Below are 20,088 nucleotides of genomic sequence, written 5' to 3'. Positions count from 1 at the left end.
CTGGTCAGTCCATACTCCCAGTCTGCCTCTCTCTTCCCCTAGTAGGGTGTGTCTCTGGGGAAGCTGAGATCCAGGACACATTAGTGGGGTCTTCAATCCAGGGAAGCCTGGCCAGCATCCTGGTGGCATCTGGAACCTGGTGATTGAAAAGAGAGTTAACATACGAAGCCAAACAAGTTGTTGAGCAATCATGGATCCCAAGCTTGGAATAGTGGAGAGGAAGTGTTAGGAAGGTACTCACTGCAAACTCTAGTGTACTTCTGCTTTCAGGTATATGTTTTGCAGTAGTTTATGGATACGTGTGAGCATAAGCTCTCTCTCACAGAAACTGGTGTATATCTAGGTTATGGGACTGTTCTTATCCAGCTTTTGTAGTCCTTTATCTGATTAGTTTAGACTTTCTTCCAGTTGTTAAAGTGTTGTGTGTCATTTGTTGTATCCAAACCAGTATTAAATTTATGGGGTCTGCCTTCTTTGGGCCTTTCTAGTAGATTGCTAAGCCTGTTAGCTCTAAGTATAATTGGTTATAGAGAATGTCTGATGCCCTCCTTAGGCACCCAGGATTCCAGGTTTATTAAGTCTAAGTCTATTCACAGAGGGCTATTAAACACTTTAACTTTGAGCTATATAATTATCTCTTGCTTATGGATACAATATACCTATATGCAGTACATTAAGCCCTAGCCTGTATCTAGCATCTGTAGCATTGTTAGATAATGTGACATCTGAAATGAAACTGGGTAGTCCCATGTGATAGGAAATACCTCACCAGGTTAGAGGGGTTAGGAGGTTGACATCTCATGCTTGGTGTCTTTGGTGGCAATCCACAGTAACAAGTCAATAGCAGCATAATGTGGCATAATGGAGGCACTAGTAGCATTGATTTACTTGAGGTCAACAGAGGCAGTATGACGGTAAGGGATCAGAGAGAAGAAACATCAAGAAATACGGTCATAATCCTAGAGGTTCTAGGACTAGGAGGAATAATGATCTTAAGGAGAATAGGAAGGGTTTCTTGTAGTCTTAGAGTTTAAAACATCAATACTTAATTATGATTATTACAATAGATCCTAACCACTGGATATATATATATATAGGATAGGATTAGGAGGTTAGGATCTACTGTAATATACTTGACCTCACTATGCTTTGTGCCCTTTAGAAGGATTTACTAATAACTTTATGTTAGCTACTGATAGGGCCAAAGGGTTTCGATCTATCTAGCCTTAGATTATTCTTAGCTTAGATGTTTAAAACACTATATATACAAATATATTTTAGAGCTTCTTAGACAATTTAAGCCAAGTTAGACTGAAATTTCTTTAAAGATGAAAGGCACGAGGAATTGTATACTATCTTTCTGATCCTAGTACAATATGTAGCACATTCAGTTATTGTTATATTGCAATGACACTTTGCTGTTAGAACAGAAAAATTTTGTAAACATCACAGTCAATGGAAACCTGTCAAAATAATGTCTCAATTACATTTGGAACCATGGCCATGAACCATGATAAAAAAAAAAGTTTTCTTTATAGGTGGTGTATTTTACGGCTCTTTTCCCCTATGTGGTCCTACTCATCCTGTTAATACGTGGTGCAACTCTGGATGGTGCGTCAAAAGGCATTTCATACTACATAGGAGCACAGTCAAATTTCACAAAACTTAGGGAAGCTGAGGTAAGAGTTAATTTGGATTTCATAGTATTTGAGGAGGTAAACCATGGTTGTATATATGGAAGTAAATGTAGTAGTTTGCAGTAGAGTGTGTGGTTAAATATATTAATATTTTTACCCACCAGAGAGTTTGATTGAGCTTAATATGAAACTAATACTCTCTTATTGGAAGGGGGATAATAAGTTTTAGCAATAGAATATTTCATTCTTGAATATGTACAAATTGATGACTAAGGCAATATGACTCAGTACATAATTTCTGAGGAGATTTAAAGATTACAGCTGAAAACATAATGGATTAATATATATCTTAACTGTGTTGAAATATCCTCAAACTAAGATTAGATTTTTTTCTAATGGGTTTAGCTTAAAACAAGTTCTTGAAGTAGATTAAGAATTCCATAAATAAAACTATCACCTGCATCAAAAACACAAACATGTGCCTTAAATATGACTTGATCAACCTCCTTTCAATTGTATTATTTTCTCCCAGATGTATGTGTATCATGGGTACATAAAGTCTTTTAGAATTTTGGCTGTAAAGAGTATTAAGAGGAAGTATATTCTAGGTAATGCAGTCTTTTTTAAAAAATATTATTTGATAAGACAGAGAGAATCGAGAAAAGAAGGGAAGACAGGAGGGAGAGAAAGACACCTGCAGTTCTGCTTCACTGCTTGTGAAGCGACTCTCCTGCAGGTGGGATAATGCTGTCTTTATAAAGCTAGGAACACTTTATCTTTTTTAATTAAGGAAATCAATTTACTGGCACACATTAAGCTTTTGGTCACTTATTGCCTTGCCCACCTTACACTGAAATAAAAAATAATAATACGCAAGTAATAATAATACTGTGCAAGCATTATCTATCACTTTAGTAATGTTATTCATAGTGGATATTTACTTTAGTGTGCTATGATATTCTTTGAAGAACTCATATTAATTTACAGCAAGTGCTATTTTCTAGCTACTTATAAGCTAGATATTTAATTATTACTGTGCAATCCTTTTCTCATAAAAAGAAACGTTAATCATTTTTTAGCTGTGAAAATGTGTTTACACATTTATGGAAACAGATATCAACCTTGAATCTGCCTACCTTTCTTTCAGTGTAGCAAAGGGTTACCTTAGAACTATGAACCTTTTTCTTTAAGTATTTGAGATGAACATAGTTTGACATATCTACAGACTATCTGTCTATTTGATTTATTTTGGCTCACACACTTTTTAACCTTGTTAATCTACTTTCAACTTGAAGATCAATTTGACGGTAATACATGTAATACATAAAGTGGAAGTTGAGATTCAGTATATTCTGTTAGGTTATTAGACAAAATAAAGTACATTGATTCACTTTTAAACTATTATGCAATCATGAAATAATATACAATTGTTTAAATTATTCCTGTTATATTGCAGTATATTATTGAAGTTTCAACATTTTCCCTAAGTGCACTTTCTATTTTCTTTAAATTTGATAAATTTGAGCACTATTGCAAAAACCCCTTTGATATTCTCTAAGATTTTCTTTTTTACAAACCTCATGTCACCTGTGTGTTACAATTCTTTGAAACTATTCCAAAATCTTATACAATTATTTTATATTGATTTGTATTTCAGTGTCTCCATTAATTGCAGTACATTAGATCTAAACACAAGTTCCTTTTCAAACATGAAATTTCATCCCCTTGCTTCCCCACTCCAACACAAACTATCTTTTAGCTTACTGGCAATGAAACTATTTTCTTAGGTTATAAAGTATTCTCTCAAACCATATTGTAAACATGTATATATATGTATATATATATATTCATTTGAATATGTGAACTATATTGAGATCTTTAGGAGACTAACAAACCATAGAAATGTATAGGTAGAAGGGTCTTCAAATTTTCAGTGATCATTCTACTAACTTTTTAATTTAAACTATGAGACCCAAACCTTTTTATTATTTTAAAAATATTTTTATTTATTTATTATTAAATATAAACAAAGAGAAATTGAGAGTGGAGGGGGGAAGATAGAGAGAAAAAGACAGACACCTGTAGCCCTGCTTCACCACTCGTGAAGCTTCCCCCCTGCAGGTGGGGAGCAGGGGCTTGAACCACAGTCCCTTCCAGCTTCCTCTAACTTACATATGCATGCATAATATATCAAATAAAATTAGTTCATAAAGCAACTATAAACATGTTTGTTCATTTGTTAATATGTACAATTTTTAAAAATATTTTATTTTATTTATTTATTCCCTTTTGTTGCCCTTGTTGTTTTATTGTTGTAGTTATTATTGTTGTTGTCGTCGTTGTTGGATAGGACAGAGAGAAACGGAGAGAGGAGGGGAAGACAGAGAGGGGGAGAGAAAGATAGACACCTGCAGACCTGCTTCACTGCTTGTGAAGCGACTACCCTGCAGGTGGGGAGCTGGGGTTAGAACCGGGATCCTTATGCCGGTCCTTGTGCTTTGTGCCACCTGCGCTTAACTCGCTGCACTACAGCCCGACTCCCACAATTTCTTAATAAATAGGAGCACATTTTATTTCTAACTAGAATAACTACAATTGACAGATTGAGCTATAAACCAATTTATCTTTCCATTCATTTTTTTCTGATTGGCTTCCTGAAATCAGAAAACAATTATAGCACAAACGTAATCTAACATCAAGTTAAATTATGAAGACCTCCTAATATTTATTTTAACTGCTTTTATTTCTACTGAAATTGAAAACAGATCACATACTTAGTTGGGGAAACACTGTTGTTTTTAGCTTCCTTTAAAAAAGCAAAGTATCAACTTATAATTAGCATTTATAACAACCTAACATCTACCATTGAACATCCTCTAATTGCTTTACACTTCTCATCTTTTTCAATTCTGACATCATTCTTAGAAAACATAGTTATTAATATAACTGTAATAACTATTATTATCTCAGTTTTATAGATGAAAAATAGACTTAAAGTTGTTAAGTAAACTGAAGTCAAAGACAAATGTCATTCTTTTTGACTCTGAAGCTTGAGCGCTTAGTCATCATGTTAAACTACCTGCATTCCAGTGGCCAGTCTTACTTTCAGAAGGACTATGCATATATAAAACAAAACATTAGTTTTATATCTTCCTTCTTATTTGAAAACGGGGCAACTACATATATGTTTCATTTGTGCGTACTGTCATGTCCACAGAGTTTCACTGCTAACATGAATTGGCGTAGATGCATTTCTAAGAAAAAATTCTCTTCTTTAGCAAAAATGTAGGAGGGGTTAATTGTGAACAGGAAAATGATAAAGGAGTGATGAAGTGTGTGGTTGTTTGAACAGATGAGGCCAGTTACATGAGGTTCTAATAAAAAAATGGACTGAGGGGATTAGAGAGATCACTCACTGAGCAGAGCACTTGGTTTGCTGTAGCCTAGGTTTTTACAGCCATAGCACCAAAATGCAATGTTATGGACCAAGGAAAGTTTTGGTGTGAAAATGTTTCTCCTTATCTCTCTCTCTAGAAAGTTTTCCAGGAATGATGAAATGGAGAGCTCCAACACACACACACACACACACACACACACACACACACCACAAAAACATAGAATACAGGTAGTAACTGAGTGGTCTAAGGGATGCCTAAAGGTTATCACCATTATTCAAAAATTGCCCACTACTAATTATATTAAGAATTAATGTTTCTGGGTCGAGGAGATAACACAGTGGTAGTACACCAGATGTGTGTGCCTCAGCCCCAGAGGCTCTGGGTTCAGTCATTCTGTTCTCTCTCTCTCTCTCTCTCTCTCTCTCTCTCTCTCTCTCTCTCTCTTCCCCCTCCCTCTCTCTCTTCAAAATAAATAATTTAATTTAAAAATGTATGCTTCTATTGTTCCTAAATTGCTATGTAGAATTAGTAAGGTTTCAATCAAGTTCCCAGCACAGTTTTCTGTAGAACTTGAAAAGAGAAAAGTTATATGTCATAATCCTTAGATTTATATATCTATGTAGTAAAATGTATAGAAGAACATAAAAGTCAGGATAGCAGTTGCCACTTAAGAGTGGAAGAGTGATGTGATCAGGAAGGGGAACAGGGGGATTTTAACAACTGCTAATATTTCCTTAATCTGAGTTGTGTATGCTTGGGTGTCCATTAGTTATTTATAATACTTGTATACAAAATATTTTTGTACAAGTGAAACAACGAAAGTGGATTTTTAAAATGTTAAATTATTTCCTTATAGGTTTGGAAAGATGCTGCCACTCAGATATTTTACTCACTTTCAGTGGCTTGGGGTGGCCTAGTTGCTCTTTCATCTTACAATAAATTCAATAACAACTGCTTCTCAGATGCCATTATAGTTTGTTTAACCAACTGCCTTACCAGTGTATTTGCTGGGTTTGCTATTTTCTCTATATTGGGACATATGGCTCATATTTCTGGAAAGGAAGTCTCACAAGTTGTAAAATCAGGTACGTAACATTATATGTTATTAAGTTTGATTAATTCATTGTAGATTCCTTAAGAAAAGCTAATGCATTTCATAGTAATTTACTTTAAAATATTCAGAATGTTGGCTATTTCATCTCTTCTTCATTATGTTCCATGCAACTTGATTGTTGTAATGATATACTTAGATTCAGTTAGATAATCTGGGGAACAAGACTATATTAGGCAAAGCTGGCTAAGTTTTTTATTACCCCAACTTTGGTTTAGTCCTTATTATAAGATGCTTGCAGCACAATTACAAGTGTACGGATAATACTAAGCACTTTATAGGTATTGTTTTCAATCATGTATGTAAATATGCATAAATGTTCTTGTGTATTCACATATGAAAGACTACACATGAATATATATGGTTATATATATTCATGAAAAATTCACTATGTGCAATCACAATTTGGAATCTCAGTTGTAAAAATATATTGATATCATATGAACAGGAAAAAAACCCTTTATTTGAGTATGTAGCTGTATCTAGGTTTACATGAATTTAATTAATGAACTCTCAATTTTAACAACCTTAGTTAAGGGTATTTATCTCGGTAAAAACTCTTAGGACAAATTCTAGGGTTTTTAAAAACAGAAATTCCTTATTAAATTTCTATTTGTAGGTAGTGTCACTTGATGGAGAGACTAATAAATGATAATAGATTAGAACTAGAAGGGATCTTGGAAATCATCTAGAATCAGGTTCCTCATTAGTAGAGGAAAGGACTGATAAACAGAAATATTCTATCTTACAGAAGGTCAAATAATTAGGAAGTTATAGGGCGTACCCTGGAATCTCATTCTCTTAAACCTTAGGTCAGACCTCTCGAAACCTGAAAAAAGCTAAATTACTTAAATTTAAGTATCTCATGCTCTACCAACTGAGCTAGCCAGCTTGGCATATTTAAGTATCTCATAATTAAAAATGGTAAGGTATCACTAAATGTAACATACACAAAATAGACAAGTCAATTATCACTGTATTACATATAATTTTACAGGTATCCATGTACTAATTAAAGTAGCACTGTATGTGGTGATTCTGGGTAAACAGGGAGAGATTTTTGGACAGCAATATGCTAGTTCCATAAATGTGTCTCTCTTTGTTTTATTCTTCTAAAATTTCTAGACTGACACAAAGTAGCCTCATTTAGGTTTCTGAAGCTAAGACAGCTGTTAATCTTCACTAACCTTAATATTTCATCAAACCCGTTTACTAAAATCACAGAAATAGTTAAGATTTCTAATTGACTAGCTCAATTCATGTAATATGCTCCCATCACATTGTAAGATAAGTAAAAAAATAAAGTATGAGTTGAAACATTTGCTAAGAAATATATGCAGATTAAGTTGTAAAATTAAAATGACATTGTTTTCTAATAACTATTTTTGAAATATCTGTAATATGTGGCAAGTAATTTAATTTAAAATACCATTCTTTTTTTTTTTTTTTCCTTAGGTTTTGACTTGGCATTCATTGCTTATCCGGAAGCTCTAGCCCAACTCCCTGGTGGGCCTTTTTGGTCCATATTATTTTTCTTCATGCTTTTAACTTTGGGTCTTGACTCTCAATTTGCTTCCATTGGTAAGTAATGTACTCTTACAGGGGAAAAAATTAAAATATTTTTAAAGGCAGAAATGAGTAAAAAAAATTCTTTTCTTACCCCACCTCCCAGCTTTTACTCATAGAATGATCTTTTTCAAAGTTCCTTTTAACATAAGCTGTTTTGTGTAAGTGTATGTAAAAGTAAATATGTATGTTTTAATAAGAGTAAACATGACGAAAACGGTTCCAGAATTTCTGGATGTGTACCTTAGGGAAAACAGTTTTTTGTTACAGGATAAAGTCCAGACTACTCTGGTTGACTTTCAAAGTCCTCAAAAATTTCAAATATGTTTTCTTAATCTTTTCACACACATCCAACTTTTAGCCAGTACCCTGTTTCATGAACACATTCATTTTTATAAACCCAGGTGATCTTTCTATGTCTATGTCATTTATTCAAATATATACCTTATTTTGAAGTTATATCAGAAATCTTCCTTTTCCCCTTATTCTTCCTCTTTCAAGCTACTTTAGCTCTGAGGGAACTGCTTTTTACATTATAGTTGCTGTCAATGGAAAACATTATTGTAATAGAAAAAAAAACAGTGGTTAATTACAAGGGAAAAGACCCTATAGATTGTTAAAAGAAATAAGACCTAGAATATAACTTCAACAGAAGTTAGTAAATTTGATTAGCAGTCACTAAAACTGTGATTAAACTTACTAAAAAATAAGTTGCCAATGACATTCTTCCTTTCTCAAGAAACCATTACAACAACAATCCAAGATTTATTTCCAAAAGTGATGAAGAAAATGAGGGCTCCCATAACTTTGGGTTGCTGCTTGGTTTTGTTTCTCCTTGGTCTCGTCTGTGTGACTCAGGTACACTACAATATTTTTCATAATTAAAGATTAGTTGGAATGCACTTTATAATCTAAATGAGAAAATCAATATATAAGATGATGTTTAATGACTAGTGCGAGTCTAACATCAATAACTTTTTTTCTGAGTTCCATACTATAGTATAATATCAAAAGTAATTGTATTTTCAGAGAGGAAGGAAACTCGATGGACAGTTTCCCCAGTGACAATAAAGTTCCGTATTTCAAATATGCACTGTTTCTCACAAGCTACTATGAAGTGCACAGGCAGTGCATATAACTCTGGTAATCAACTGCTCTAAGTGCTTACTTTTCCCAGTAATACTGTATAAGACTGAAGAAAACTGCATTCTTTCTTATCTCTGCTTATACGTTATAATGCAATGTCACCTTATTTTTATTATTTTTTTCAAAAAAAAAAATGCTTCTTTCCCATCTTGGCAGATGTGATTCCAAGGAACATATATTAATATCAAATTAACATTCAACTTGAAGACCTTATCTATGCTAAAATTTAGTTAGATGTAACTGTTTTTTTTTTTTTTTTTTTTTTTTTTTGTAGGCTGGAATTTACTGGGTTAATCTGATAGACCACTTCTGTGCTGGATGGGGCATTTTGATTGCAGCTATACTAGAAATAATAGGAGTCATCTGGATTTATGGTAAATAGTGACTCTAGAATTCTTTATATATTTTAGAAGAATAATTTAGTTTTATTCCATTTCAGTATGCTTGATATGAAGTATGTTATACTGTGAAATATATTTAAAAACAATATAATTAGAAGCTTATACTTCTTTGCTATGATATAAGAAGATATTTAGACATAGAAAGATAATTAGCATGACCAAGGAGGTGCCACAGTGGGCAGAACACTGGATTTGAATACATGAGTTTCTGAGTTCCATATGCCATTGTGGTGCTCTAGTCTCTGTGTCTCTCTGGTAAAAAAAAAAATCAACCCCTAAAAAAGAAAGATAAATGAGGGGGGATAATGATTGATGGGGAAAAAGAGTGTGTTCAAGGTTTGAATTCTTTGATGATTTCTTTAGGAGGAAACAGATTCATTGAAGATATAGAAATGATGATTGGAGCAAAAACATGGGCATTCTGGCTATGGTGGAGAGCTTGCTGGTTTGTTATTACACCCATACTTTTGATTGTAAGTATTAATATCTGATAAATTTGGAGCCAATAATGCATTAATTAACACATTGCTAAGGTAAATTTAGAGAATAGTTCCATTGGAGATTGTGATAGGCACCTCTAATTTACCTGAATTAAAATGCCTTTGCTGTATTTTTGAGGCCACAGACTTTTTAAAAAAAATTTTATTTATAAAAAGGAAACCCTGACAAAACCATAGCATAAGAGAGGTACAACTCCACACAATTCCCAGAACTCCATATCCCATCCCCTCCCCTCCCCTGATAGCTTCCCTATTCTTTAACCCTCAGGGAGTATGGACCCAGGCTCATTATAAGATGCCAAAGGTGGAATGTCTGGCTTCTGTAATTGCTTCCCCACTGAACATGGGCATTGGCAGGTTGATCCATACTCCCAGCTTGTCTCACTCTTTCCCTAGTTGGGCAGGGCTCTGAGGAAGTGGCCACAGGTTTTAACCCTGTTTGAGAAAAATGAACAAATGCTTCTAGATTTTACAATCCTATAGTTTAAAAAAATTAAAAAAATATAAATAGAATAATGATAATAATTTCATTTTGCCATTCTCTAAAAACATCTGTGCCATCAACAACATTCCTCACCTCTCTGTTAAGTACGGAAAACACAATGATAGATAAACTCCAGATTCTACCTTAAAGAAGCTAGGTTTAGGCTGGGGAGACAGCATAATGGTTATGCAAATAACTTTCATGCCTGAGGCTCTGACCTCCCAGATTCAGTCCCTAGCACCACCATAAACCAGAGCCGCAGTGCTCTGCTTTCTCCCTTTCATAAAAATAAAACAAATGTTAAAAAAAAAAAGAAGAAGAAGCTTGGTTTAAATATGTGGGTTTCGTGGTTTGGGTAATGGTGGTACGGAGAAAGCATTTAATTCTCAAGCATGAGGCCCTGAGTTCTGTCTCTAATAGCACATGTACCAGAGTGATGTCTGATTATTTCTCTTTCTCCTATCTTTCTCATAAATAAATAAATAACTCAAATCTGATGTATGGATTTCTAGAAATTTCTAGAAGTCAACCCTCAGATTTTAATCCATATTTCTACTTATGGGAAATATTTAGTACCTGAAATCACTGAACAAAACTTTCCTTGTGGCAGTAAAGACAATAATTTATGCCAATAAATTTGGCAACTGGTCTTATTTAGGGATTAGAGAAAGCAAAGACATTTTTTCTGGAGAAACACATCATATGGGCATGCTGTGTTTAAATAAAAGTTCAGAAGAGTAAATGGATGAGTCCCAGAGTAAACACTTAATGGGATCAATTATTCACAGTAGACACTAGAGATAATGGTGGAATGGGAAGGTGTAAAATGTTCATAAAGGATGTGTTGGTTCTCGTGGCTACCACGCTTCAAATGGTTCCCTTTAAAAGTGCATTAAATAATTTATGTACAAGTTGATTTAGATTTGAAGTATCATGAATTTGTTTGCAGGGATGTTAGGTTTCCTTTTGTAAAATTGAAAGGTTGGCTTCAGTTTTTTTTTTAATGATATAAAAATTGTTCACATTATTATAAGATTACTGGCTATAGTCCCACACTTCACCCACCACCAAAATTCTGTGTCTCCTCCCCCATCCAAATCTCCATAGTTCTCATAAAGCCTTAGAGACAGATTAGTGCTTCCATTTTTCTTTTACTTTCTTTTTTTTCCCCTTCAGTTTGGGACTGGATGTACTGAATTAAAATATTCATCAATGCTATATATTCTTAAATGTACTATATTGAATTTTTCTATTCTTAAGACTGAGTATATTATGCTGTTTATTACCTATATACATACATATTTAAATATAATGATTTTAAGTATATTCTAGTTGAAAGTGCTATTAAATAGTTTTTCTCATTTGATAATTTCATATACAACATACCTTCTATCAATTTGGAAGTTCTAACTAGATTTTTGAGGCAGCTTATTTTCATTGATTACGTAGTCTTGACAAATGGATTGACTTTAAAATGCAAAGGTATGGGTGGGAAATAGGTTAGTGGTTTATGCAACAGACTTTCATGCCTGAAGCACTAACAGTCTCAGCTTTAATCTCAGGCACAACTGTAAGTCAGAGCTCTGGTTAAAAAGCAACCAAAAAATTTTTAAAAATTATCTTTATTTATTTGTATGGAGACAACCAGAAATTGAAAGGGAAGGGGGTGATAGAGAGACACTTGAGGACCTGCTTCACCACTTGTGAAGCTTTACCCCAAAAGCAATAGAAAATTTAAATAAAAACAAAATGCAAATGTATTAAATATTAAATAATATACAACTACTGGATGTATTTGTATTTTGAGTATGTAGTTATGGAGCATTCTTTGTAGTGGAAAATAATAAAATCAATTCCTAAACAAAGAGCAAAACATATTCACTAAAGTACCTCTAGATTCTCATTGAACTAAGTGATGTAGTGACTAGCTTATAGCATAGGATAAAACCACATTATTTTAAATGAAAGTTAAAAGTATATTAGTAAAATTTCAGATGGTATTTTTACTTTAGGTATGATCAAGTACCTTGTTGAAATCCATACTGGGCAAGCATTTGCATCTTTAATGAAAAACATGGGGTTGATAGTTTGGAATAACAAGCCCAAATACAAGTTATTTAGATTAGTTCACTTGCAATTTTTATCACTTAGCTAGTTACCTGAAAACTTTGGTTACCTGAATGTAATTTAATTTTTTAATTTTTTAAAATTATCTGTATTTATTTATGAGATAGAGACAGGTAGAATTCAAGGAGGATGGGGGAGATAGAAAGGGAGAGAGACACCTACAGCTCCATTTCACCACTCGCAAAGCTTTCCCCCTGCAGGTGGGAACAAGGGGCTTGAACCCCGGTCCTTGCGCATTGCAACATGTGCGCTCAACCAGGTGAGCCACCACTCAGCCTCTGTAATTTAATTTTATTTGGTTTTCATAATTTATTTCTTTAGGGGGAGAATCAATTTGCCTGTCATTAGTTCAATAAAGTGTAAACTTCAGCATTGTCTTTTCATACTTCACTTTAACAGGCTATTTTTATCTGGTCCCTGGTGAAATTTCAAAGACCTGATTATGGCGGCATTCTATACCCTGACTGGGGGGTTGCTCTAGGCTGGTGTATGATTATTTTCTGCATTATTTGGATTCCAATTACGGCTGTTGTAAAAATAATTCAAGCTGAAGGAAACCTCTTTCAAGTAAGCATATTACAGTCATATTTGTTCTTTATATGAAGTATTGTGATCAAAGATTAACATATGGTGAAAAGATGAGATAAAACTCATCACTATTTCCTTTAGACTATTTTGATAACCTCACACAGTCATCTTGCTACTATATATAATGTTTTATTACACCATATATCTATTTCGATGTCTTTCTTGTATTAAATTATAAGCTCCTTCACAGAGAAGTCCTCTCTTGCTCAACACTTAATCCTCAGGTGCTATTATAGTGCTTAGTGCATAGTAGGTATGATAACTTTACTTGTATTGAGTTGTTCCTAAATATTTTACAAAACAAATGACCCTAGGGTTTGGACAACAGCTCACTGGCTACAGAATGTACTTTACCACACAGGTCTCAGCCTCCAGTCATCATATGGGAACACTATGCAAAGGGGATCAGTGGAGTGGTGTTGTAGTCTTTCTCTGCCTCTCTCTCTTCTCTGACAATGACAATGAAAAGTCCCATCTCATAATATAATACTTGGACTGGCAAAGTCCTGCTAACTTATCTTAAAGGGAAACATAAAGTGAAACTTGGACTGGTTGGGTATATTGCACCAATGAAGCAAAGGACTCTGGGGAAGTAGGACGGGGAGAGAGTTGGAGGGAGGGGAGATTTTCAGGTCCTGGTATACAATGATGAACCTAATTTGGGGGTGAGAGTGTTTTGCAGATATCTATCTTGGTGAGATGAAAAACTGTACCCACATGCCAACAACTGTACAGTAAACCATTAATCTCCTAATAAAAAATAAAATAATTATCTGAATCCAATCCAGACCCTAGTTACCTGGTTCTATGGAGGTGTGGAGGGAAAATGGAGCTATGAAATCTCACTATGACAATGACAGTGTAGACTCAGTAGTCTGACAGTTTAAATAAATTTCCAAGCATAATGAAAATCAGTGATTTTACTGTGGAGCACCATTTCTTTGGTTGTTGAAACACTCCAGACACACACTCTTTCGATCTTCACTTACCACTCACTTTAACTTCAGTAGAGGGAGACCTGAGAGCCAGTGGACATTAGAGGGTGATACTATTGCTCAAATGAACTCAAGTACTTCTGCACACCCTTTATCTGTTTATGGGGGCAGACTTAACAGTCCAGTTGTTGACACATGGGTGCAGTTTCACAGAAAAGGACCTAAACTGGTGAGTGAGAGTGTTTTGCAGACACATTTTTCATTTTCTTTTGAAATTATTTCCATACTCAGTTGGTTTGGTTTCACAGTTAACACAGTTCTACTAACAGTTAAAGTTGAGTGTCAATTTTTCTGGGAGACCATATTAAGAATTTAGATGACTGCATTTATGTATTTTTGTGTGTCCATAGGTAAAGCATATATTCTGCCACTGAGTTGCATCCTTATGGCTCATGTGTCATTTAGGTTAGGGAGAAAAGCTAACATTACAAAAACGAAAATATGGTTTGATGTTTGCTCTTACAGATTTGACACTTAATTTCTAAAACAAGTCTCCTCCTTCCCCCCCCCCCCCAGCGCATTGTAAGCTGCTGCAGACCAGCTCCTAACTGGGGTCCATACCTGGAACGACATCGTGGGGAGAGATACAAAGATATGGTAGATCCTAAGAAAGAAACTGACCATGAAATACCCACCGTTAGTGGCATTAGGAAACCAGAATAATGTGTAAGCTGTAAAATGTATGACTGTATAATGTGATTATTTTAGAATAGAGAAAAATTATTTATTTGTTAATTGAGTAGAAACAATGTATATACCATATTTGTGCAAGTATAATCCATTCAAACAAGAATGTAACGTAAAATGTGAATCTACTAACATTTAAAACTGTTCTTATAATTCTTTTTATATTATATACATAACACGCATATAGTTATCTCTATTTCACACTAACACTTTTGTAAATATTACAGTACTTTTCTAGTGAATTAAAGGCTTTATTTTGAACTGGCTAAGTCAAAAAATTATTTTGTATTATATGTGCTTTTAAATATTATTTGCTTATATCTTCTTAGTGCACAAGCTTTCTTTTTTATAGAATTGTGGAAAATTAGTGTACTTAAAAGAAAGTGTTACAAACTGAGGGTCTCAATTAGAAATGCCATACATGTGTCAAAAAAATAAACTGTGTATATAATATGGGGAACATAGTTAAATATTTTGATCCAAATATATCTAGCATGTCATGTATTTATTTTCCCTTTTCTATGTGAATTTACTGTTTTTTTAAATGGTGAAGAAGACAGAATAGTAAGGATGGTATGACCAGCAAGTAATAAATTTAGAAAATGGAACCCAGAAGCTTTGAATATTTCTTTCCCCAGATGCCAAACATCTCATTTTTACAGTGTTTCACAAAACCGAAATTAATTTTACTGCTAACGGGCATGTTATCTGTCATTGAAAATTGAATATCATAGCCTAACATGAGGAACAATGCCTAAATAGGCAAGAAACATTACCTGTTGTTCATGTTCTTAAAAGTGGGCTTCAGAAAACATGTGAAACTGAAATTATATGTCATGTTTTTCTAGGTGTATGTACATGCATTCTTTTTTCAGAAATGAATACATAGTTTTCACCAGGTGAGGGGTAGTGATGTAAAAATGTTTAACACACACAAGCTATGGTTTCCTTTTTGTTTTTGGCAAGTGAGAAATAAAGTGAATTAATTTTAGGCCTCAGTGTCTTCTTTACTGTCTCTTCTTTTTACTGAAAATTAAAAGCATAAAGGATTATGTACGTATGTGCAAGACAAACCTCTATTGGATTTTTGTGGTTGTTGAGAGTATGTCAAACACTATTAGTGATCTTCAACAGATTAGTTTCTTAGTCATACTGATTCTCTTTAAAAATGTTTATCTTGGGAGTCAGGTGGTAGCGCAGCAGGTTAAGCACACGTGACGCAAAGCACAAGGACTGGCTTAGGGATCCCGGTTCAAGCCCCTGGATCCCCACCTGCAGGGGAGTCGCTTCACAAGCGGTGAAGCAGGTCTTCAGGTGTCTATCTTTCTCTCCTCCTCTCTGCCTTCCCCTCCTCTCTCCATTTCTCTCTGTCCTATCTAACAACGATGACAACAATAACTACAACAACAATAAAAAAACAACAAAGGCAACAAAAGGGAAAATAAATAAAATTTTTTTAAAATTATCTTTATTTATTGGATAGAGATAGATAGCCAGAAAACTGAGAAGGAAGGGGTTATCAGAGAGGGAGAGAGACAGACAGACACCTGTAGACCTACTTCGCCACTTCCAAAGCTTTCCCCCAAAGGTGTGGACCAGGGGCTCAAACCTAGGCAGTTGCATATTGTAATATGTGTGCTTAACCAAATGGGCCACTGCTTGGGCCTGCCATACTGATTATTATAGAACACTATTTTAAATATATGATTTGCTGCAACTTAGAAATAGTTAATTTTGATTCATTTAAGACAACATACTGAAGTGTGAAAAAGTGTAGTTGGGTGTTATTTAAGGTATAGGATTTTTTACCAAATAGGAAAATGCATGCAATTTCCTATGGGTGATATTTTCAATTCATGAATGATTTAATCCCATTCCTAAGAAAAATATATTACATTGGCGTGCATTAGGGTGTGTGATGGGGACAAACTCACCTTCAAAAGTTGAACACAAAGAGCAGTCAAGAGTGCAAAAGAGTAAAGTACAGATCTTAACAGAATGACTAACAATGCATAGGGAGATCAATTCATCAGTGTTAAAAGCGTTCTGCATAATGAACTTACTCAGTTTAATGCAAACTTAGAGATGAACGCAGCATTGTAAATGTAGAGAAAACCTTTTCATGAGTGAAACTAAAACTACTATATCTCAACTACAATCATTTTACTATAGCAAATCCTTATAAGTTTTTTATTATTTTTATTTTTATTGCCACCAGAATCATTGCTGGGGTTTGGTGCCTGCATGGGAAATCCACTGATCTCAATGACCATTTCCCCACCCTTTTATTTGTTAAGACAAAGAAATTTAGATGGTGAGGTAGAGATAGAGATAAATGGATGGATGGATGATGGATGGATGGATGGATGGATGGATGGATGGATGGATGGATGGATGGATGGACAGATAGATACAGCACTGCTTCACCACTCATGAAGCTTCTCCCCTGCAGGTGGGGGCCAGGGGCTTGAAATAAGGTACTTACATATGGTAATGTGTACAGTTAACTAGCTGTGCCATCTTTCATAAGTTTCAAAATACTTTCATTTTCCTATTTTGTGTTAATTCTTTTCTCAGTTGAGGATGAGTGTTTTGCAGACACACCAGTTATGGCATGATGAGAAATTGAACTTATATGCCAACAACTGTACTATCAACCATTAACCTCCCAATAAAAAAGACTGAAACAACTTTTTTAAAAAAATGTGTAATTAAAATGTAATAATGTTTTTCTTCTTTTTTTTAAATATAGCCACCAGGGTTATCACTGGGACTTAGTACATACATGATGAATTCACCACTTTGGGTGGTAACTTTTTTTCCGTTTTCCTTTTCTTTTTTTGATCAGGAACAGAGAGAAACTGAGAGGGAAGGGCAAATAGAGAAGTAGAAAGAGAGACATTTGCAACACTGTTCTGCTGTTTGTGAAGCTACCACCCTTCTGTTGGGGTCTGGGGGCATGAACTAAGTCTTTTTTTATTTAAAAAAGGTGACTTTAACAAAACCATGAACTCTTAAGCATATGAGTGACATATGAGTTCTACTGGGTGTGCTCAACCCCCAATTCTTTATTTTTAATGATTTAATATTGATTTTAAAAATTACATGTACACAGGGGTTTAATTCCATACCATCCCCACCACCAAGAGTTCTGAATCCCCAGTCTTCCCACTGCAAGCCACTACAGTTCTCCTAAGGTTGCAGACATGGGCCAACCATCATCTCTACATCTATCTGTCTACATTTGTATGTAATTGCCCCCTTTTTCTTCCATGTCCAGTCTTCTCTTCTTCTCCAAGGCACTCATGACACTATTTCTACATCCACATGTCCCTCCCCTTTTCCCTCTCTTTCTTTAGGTACCAAAGGAGCTGAAGTTCAGAACCTTCTTATCCTCTTCCTTTTATCACTTCTCCCCACTGAGAGTATGTTTGATTGTTTTGGGGGTGCAGAAGGTAGGAATTCTGTCTTCTGTAATTGCTTCTCTGCTGGACATGGGCCCAATCCCCCAATTCTTTAAGTGTTTTTTTTTTTTTTTTTTTTTTTTACTAGAGCACTGCTCAGCTCTGGCTTATGGCAGGCGGTGTGGGGGATTGAACCTGGGACTTGAGAGGCTCAGGCATGAAAGTCTCTTTGCAAAATCATTATGCTATATCCCCACCCTCTTTAAGTAAATTTGAGTAAGAAAACTAGTGTCTTTGTTGTCTGACCTGACATGTTCTTTTAAAATAATAAAATGGACACATACAGTCAAATAAATCCACTCAAAGTGCCTTTAATGATTGCCTCGACTCTTAGTACATTCAGAAAGATCTACAGTGGAATTGTGGTTTATGTGATGCACCATTTTCAACCTTGATAACTAGGGAATGTTCCAGTTCAGCCAGCTTGTACTCCATGATCCTGAGGTTCATCAATATTCGCTTCTGTATGGCTATTGATTGTGGAAAATCATTTAACGTATCCCAAGAGAGACTGTTGACCGAAAGACTCTCATTGGTAACGATCGCAGTTGACCCAGAACGAGAAGCTGGTCTTACCAGCACTAAAGAGGTTGAATTAGATGATATTTCAGGGTTGTTTCTCTGTAACAAAACGAAAATAAACAAATGTAGCTTATTGAACTTAGCATTTTCTAAATACTAACACACAACAACGTGCTTAGTTTTGTTACCAAAATGAATGATTGCCTTTTCCCCAAATGTAGAGATCAAACATCTGTTGAGTGATTATATTCATTTGGAAATAGACTCTTCCTAAACACAGGGAAAAGGAAAATCCAAAAGTAACCTTTTGCCAAAATGTCATAGCCTTGGCTTACTTTTATTGGGCACTTCTGTAGGTTTATATTTGGACCCTATCTGACCTTTATCTAGCTTTACTTACAACTTTAAATATCACTAGGAACCCACAGTTTGACCTGAATTACTTGTGAATATCCCAGAAGGCTATTATATAGATGGTTGAAAAGCACATGAAGGGGAAGTAGAGGCAAACACAAGTATGGAGAGCAGTAGAAGGCAGAGGTGAAAGACAGATTATTAAACTAGAAGGAAGTGTGAAAACAGGGCACTTTCAGCTGTGCTTTTTAAGAAAGTGAAAAGGTTACGTATCATACAGAGACTGGGACATTTTACACAGGCTGCAGCTGTCAAGTCGCTGGTCTTTTTAAGGGAAGTGTGTAGTAAAAAACTTAAGTCTTTCAAGAGAATGAAAACGACTTCTCTTTCGCTATTTTACCATAATTTTACTCACTCACTCACTCATACACTTACCCACATACATTTACCCATCTAATTTATCTAGTTTAAATCCCTCTAAATATATACACTTTACCTGAAGTTGCTTTTTCCAGAAAGAAATTATTAAAGATATTAAAATGACTGTGATGAGTGGCAGTAAGTCATTCATGGTTTCTCTCAATTGAAGCAGGCAGATGTTCATCATTTCTCTTGTTTGTTCTCGCTTGTTGGGTTCAAGGCACTCAGCTGGCAGTTGGGAATAGCAGGGGGCCGCTAGCCGCCCGGACTTGGAAATCCTTGGGCCAGGATGCTTAGCGTCCCACACTGCCTGGTGCAACTGGGATGGTGTTCAACATTCAGCTCTATATAACTGAGCTGGGGCCGTGACTTCACAATTGGGCATGTGCGTCAGGGTGCTATGTCACAATCTGATGACGTATAGCTCAGCCTGCCGGAAACTAGGCGGCAGTCAGTAACCACCTGCCTGATTACTGAGCTTTCCTGTACTACAGGTTGTTTGAACTCAGAATAAGAAACAGTGAGGGGTTTGGACTTTCAAGGGAGCTGGAAACCTTAGAATACACACTCCGACTCAGTTAATCAAATATAGCATTATAAAGCTGTTCTTCCCTCTTCTTAAAAATAAAGATGTTTTTCTTTTCAGCAATCACTTCAATATATGTTTTTTACACATATAATTGTGGGT

The 20,088-nt window shown here is 35.0% G+C and overlaps 2 protein-coding genes across 2 annotated transcripts in view; one reads left to right on the top strand and one right to left on the bottom strand.

Annotated features, from left to right (window-relative positions):
- The window catches only part of SLC6A14 (solute carrier family 6 member 14), a 28,330-nt gene extending 12,692 nt beyond the window's left edge, over nt 1-15,638 (top strand). The window contains exons 7-14 of the mRNA XM_007535139.2: nt 1,539-1,679; nt 5,892-6,120; nt 7,602-7,727; nt 8,452-8,570; nt 9,133-9,232; nt 9,623-9,732; nt 12,770-12,937; nt 14,470-15,638. Of these exons, the coding sequence (XP_007535201.1) occupies nt 1,539-1,679; nt 5,892-6,120; nt 7,602-7,727; nt 8,452-8,570; nt 9,133-9,232; nt 9,623-9,732; nt 12,770-12,937; nt 14,470-14,616 (1,140 nt within the window). The 3' untranslated portion in view covers nt 14,617-15,638. The remainder of the gene's footprint in view (nt 1-1,538; nt 1,680-5,891; nt 6,121-7,601; nt 7,728-8,451; nt 8,571-9,132; nt 9,233-9,622; nt 9,733-12,769; nt 12,938-14,469) is intronic.
- Nucleotides 15,639-18,395: 2,757 nt separating this feature from the next.
- Nucleotides 18,396-19,689, bottom strand: CT83 (cancer/testis antigen 83). Its single transcript, XM_007535142.2, has 2 exons — nt 19,477-19,689; nt 18,396-18,725 (listed from the first exon to the last, which is right to left on the bottom strand). Exons 1-2 carry the CDS (start codon nt 19,585-19,587, stop codon nt 18,444-18,446), a joined length of 393 nt encoding a protein of 130 aa, XP_007535204.2. The 5' UTR covers nt 19,588-19,689; the 3' UTR covers nt 18,396-18,443.
- Nucleotides 19,690-20,088: the final 399 nt, after the last annotated feature.

This window comes from Erinaceus europaeus, chromosome X (assembly GCF_950295315.1).
Source record: "Erinaceus europaeus chromosome X, mEriEur2.1, whole genome shotgun sequence".
NCBI classification, from domain to species: domain Eukaryota; kingdom Metazoa; phylum Chordata; class Mammalia; order Eulipotyphla; family Erinaceidae; genus Erinaceus; species Erinaceus europaeus.
The sequence above is the reverse complement of the archived record's forward strand: the minus strand, read 5'-3'. Positions and strand labels throughout refer to the sequence as shown.

Bases quoted from the DNA above. Each gene is read 5' to 3' on its own strand.
- CT83 (XM_007535142.2), bottom strand. From the start codon at position 19,587: ATGATGAACATCTGCCTGCTTCAATTGAGAGAAACCATGAATGACTTA. The intron at 18,726-19,476 runs GTAAAGTGTATA...GTTTTGTTACAG, and splicing joins TCTGGAAAAAGCAACTTCAG to AGAAACAACCCTGAAATATC.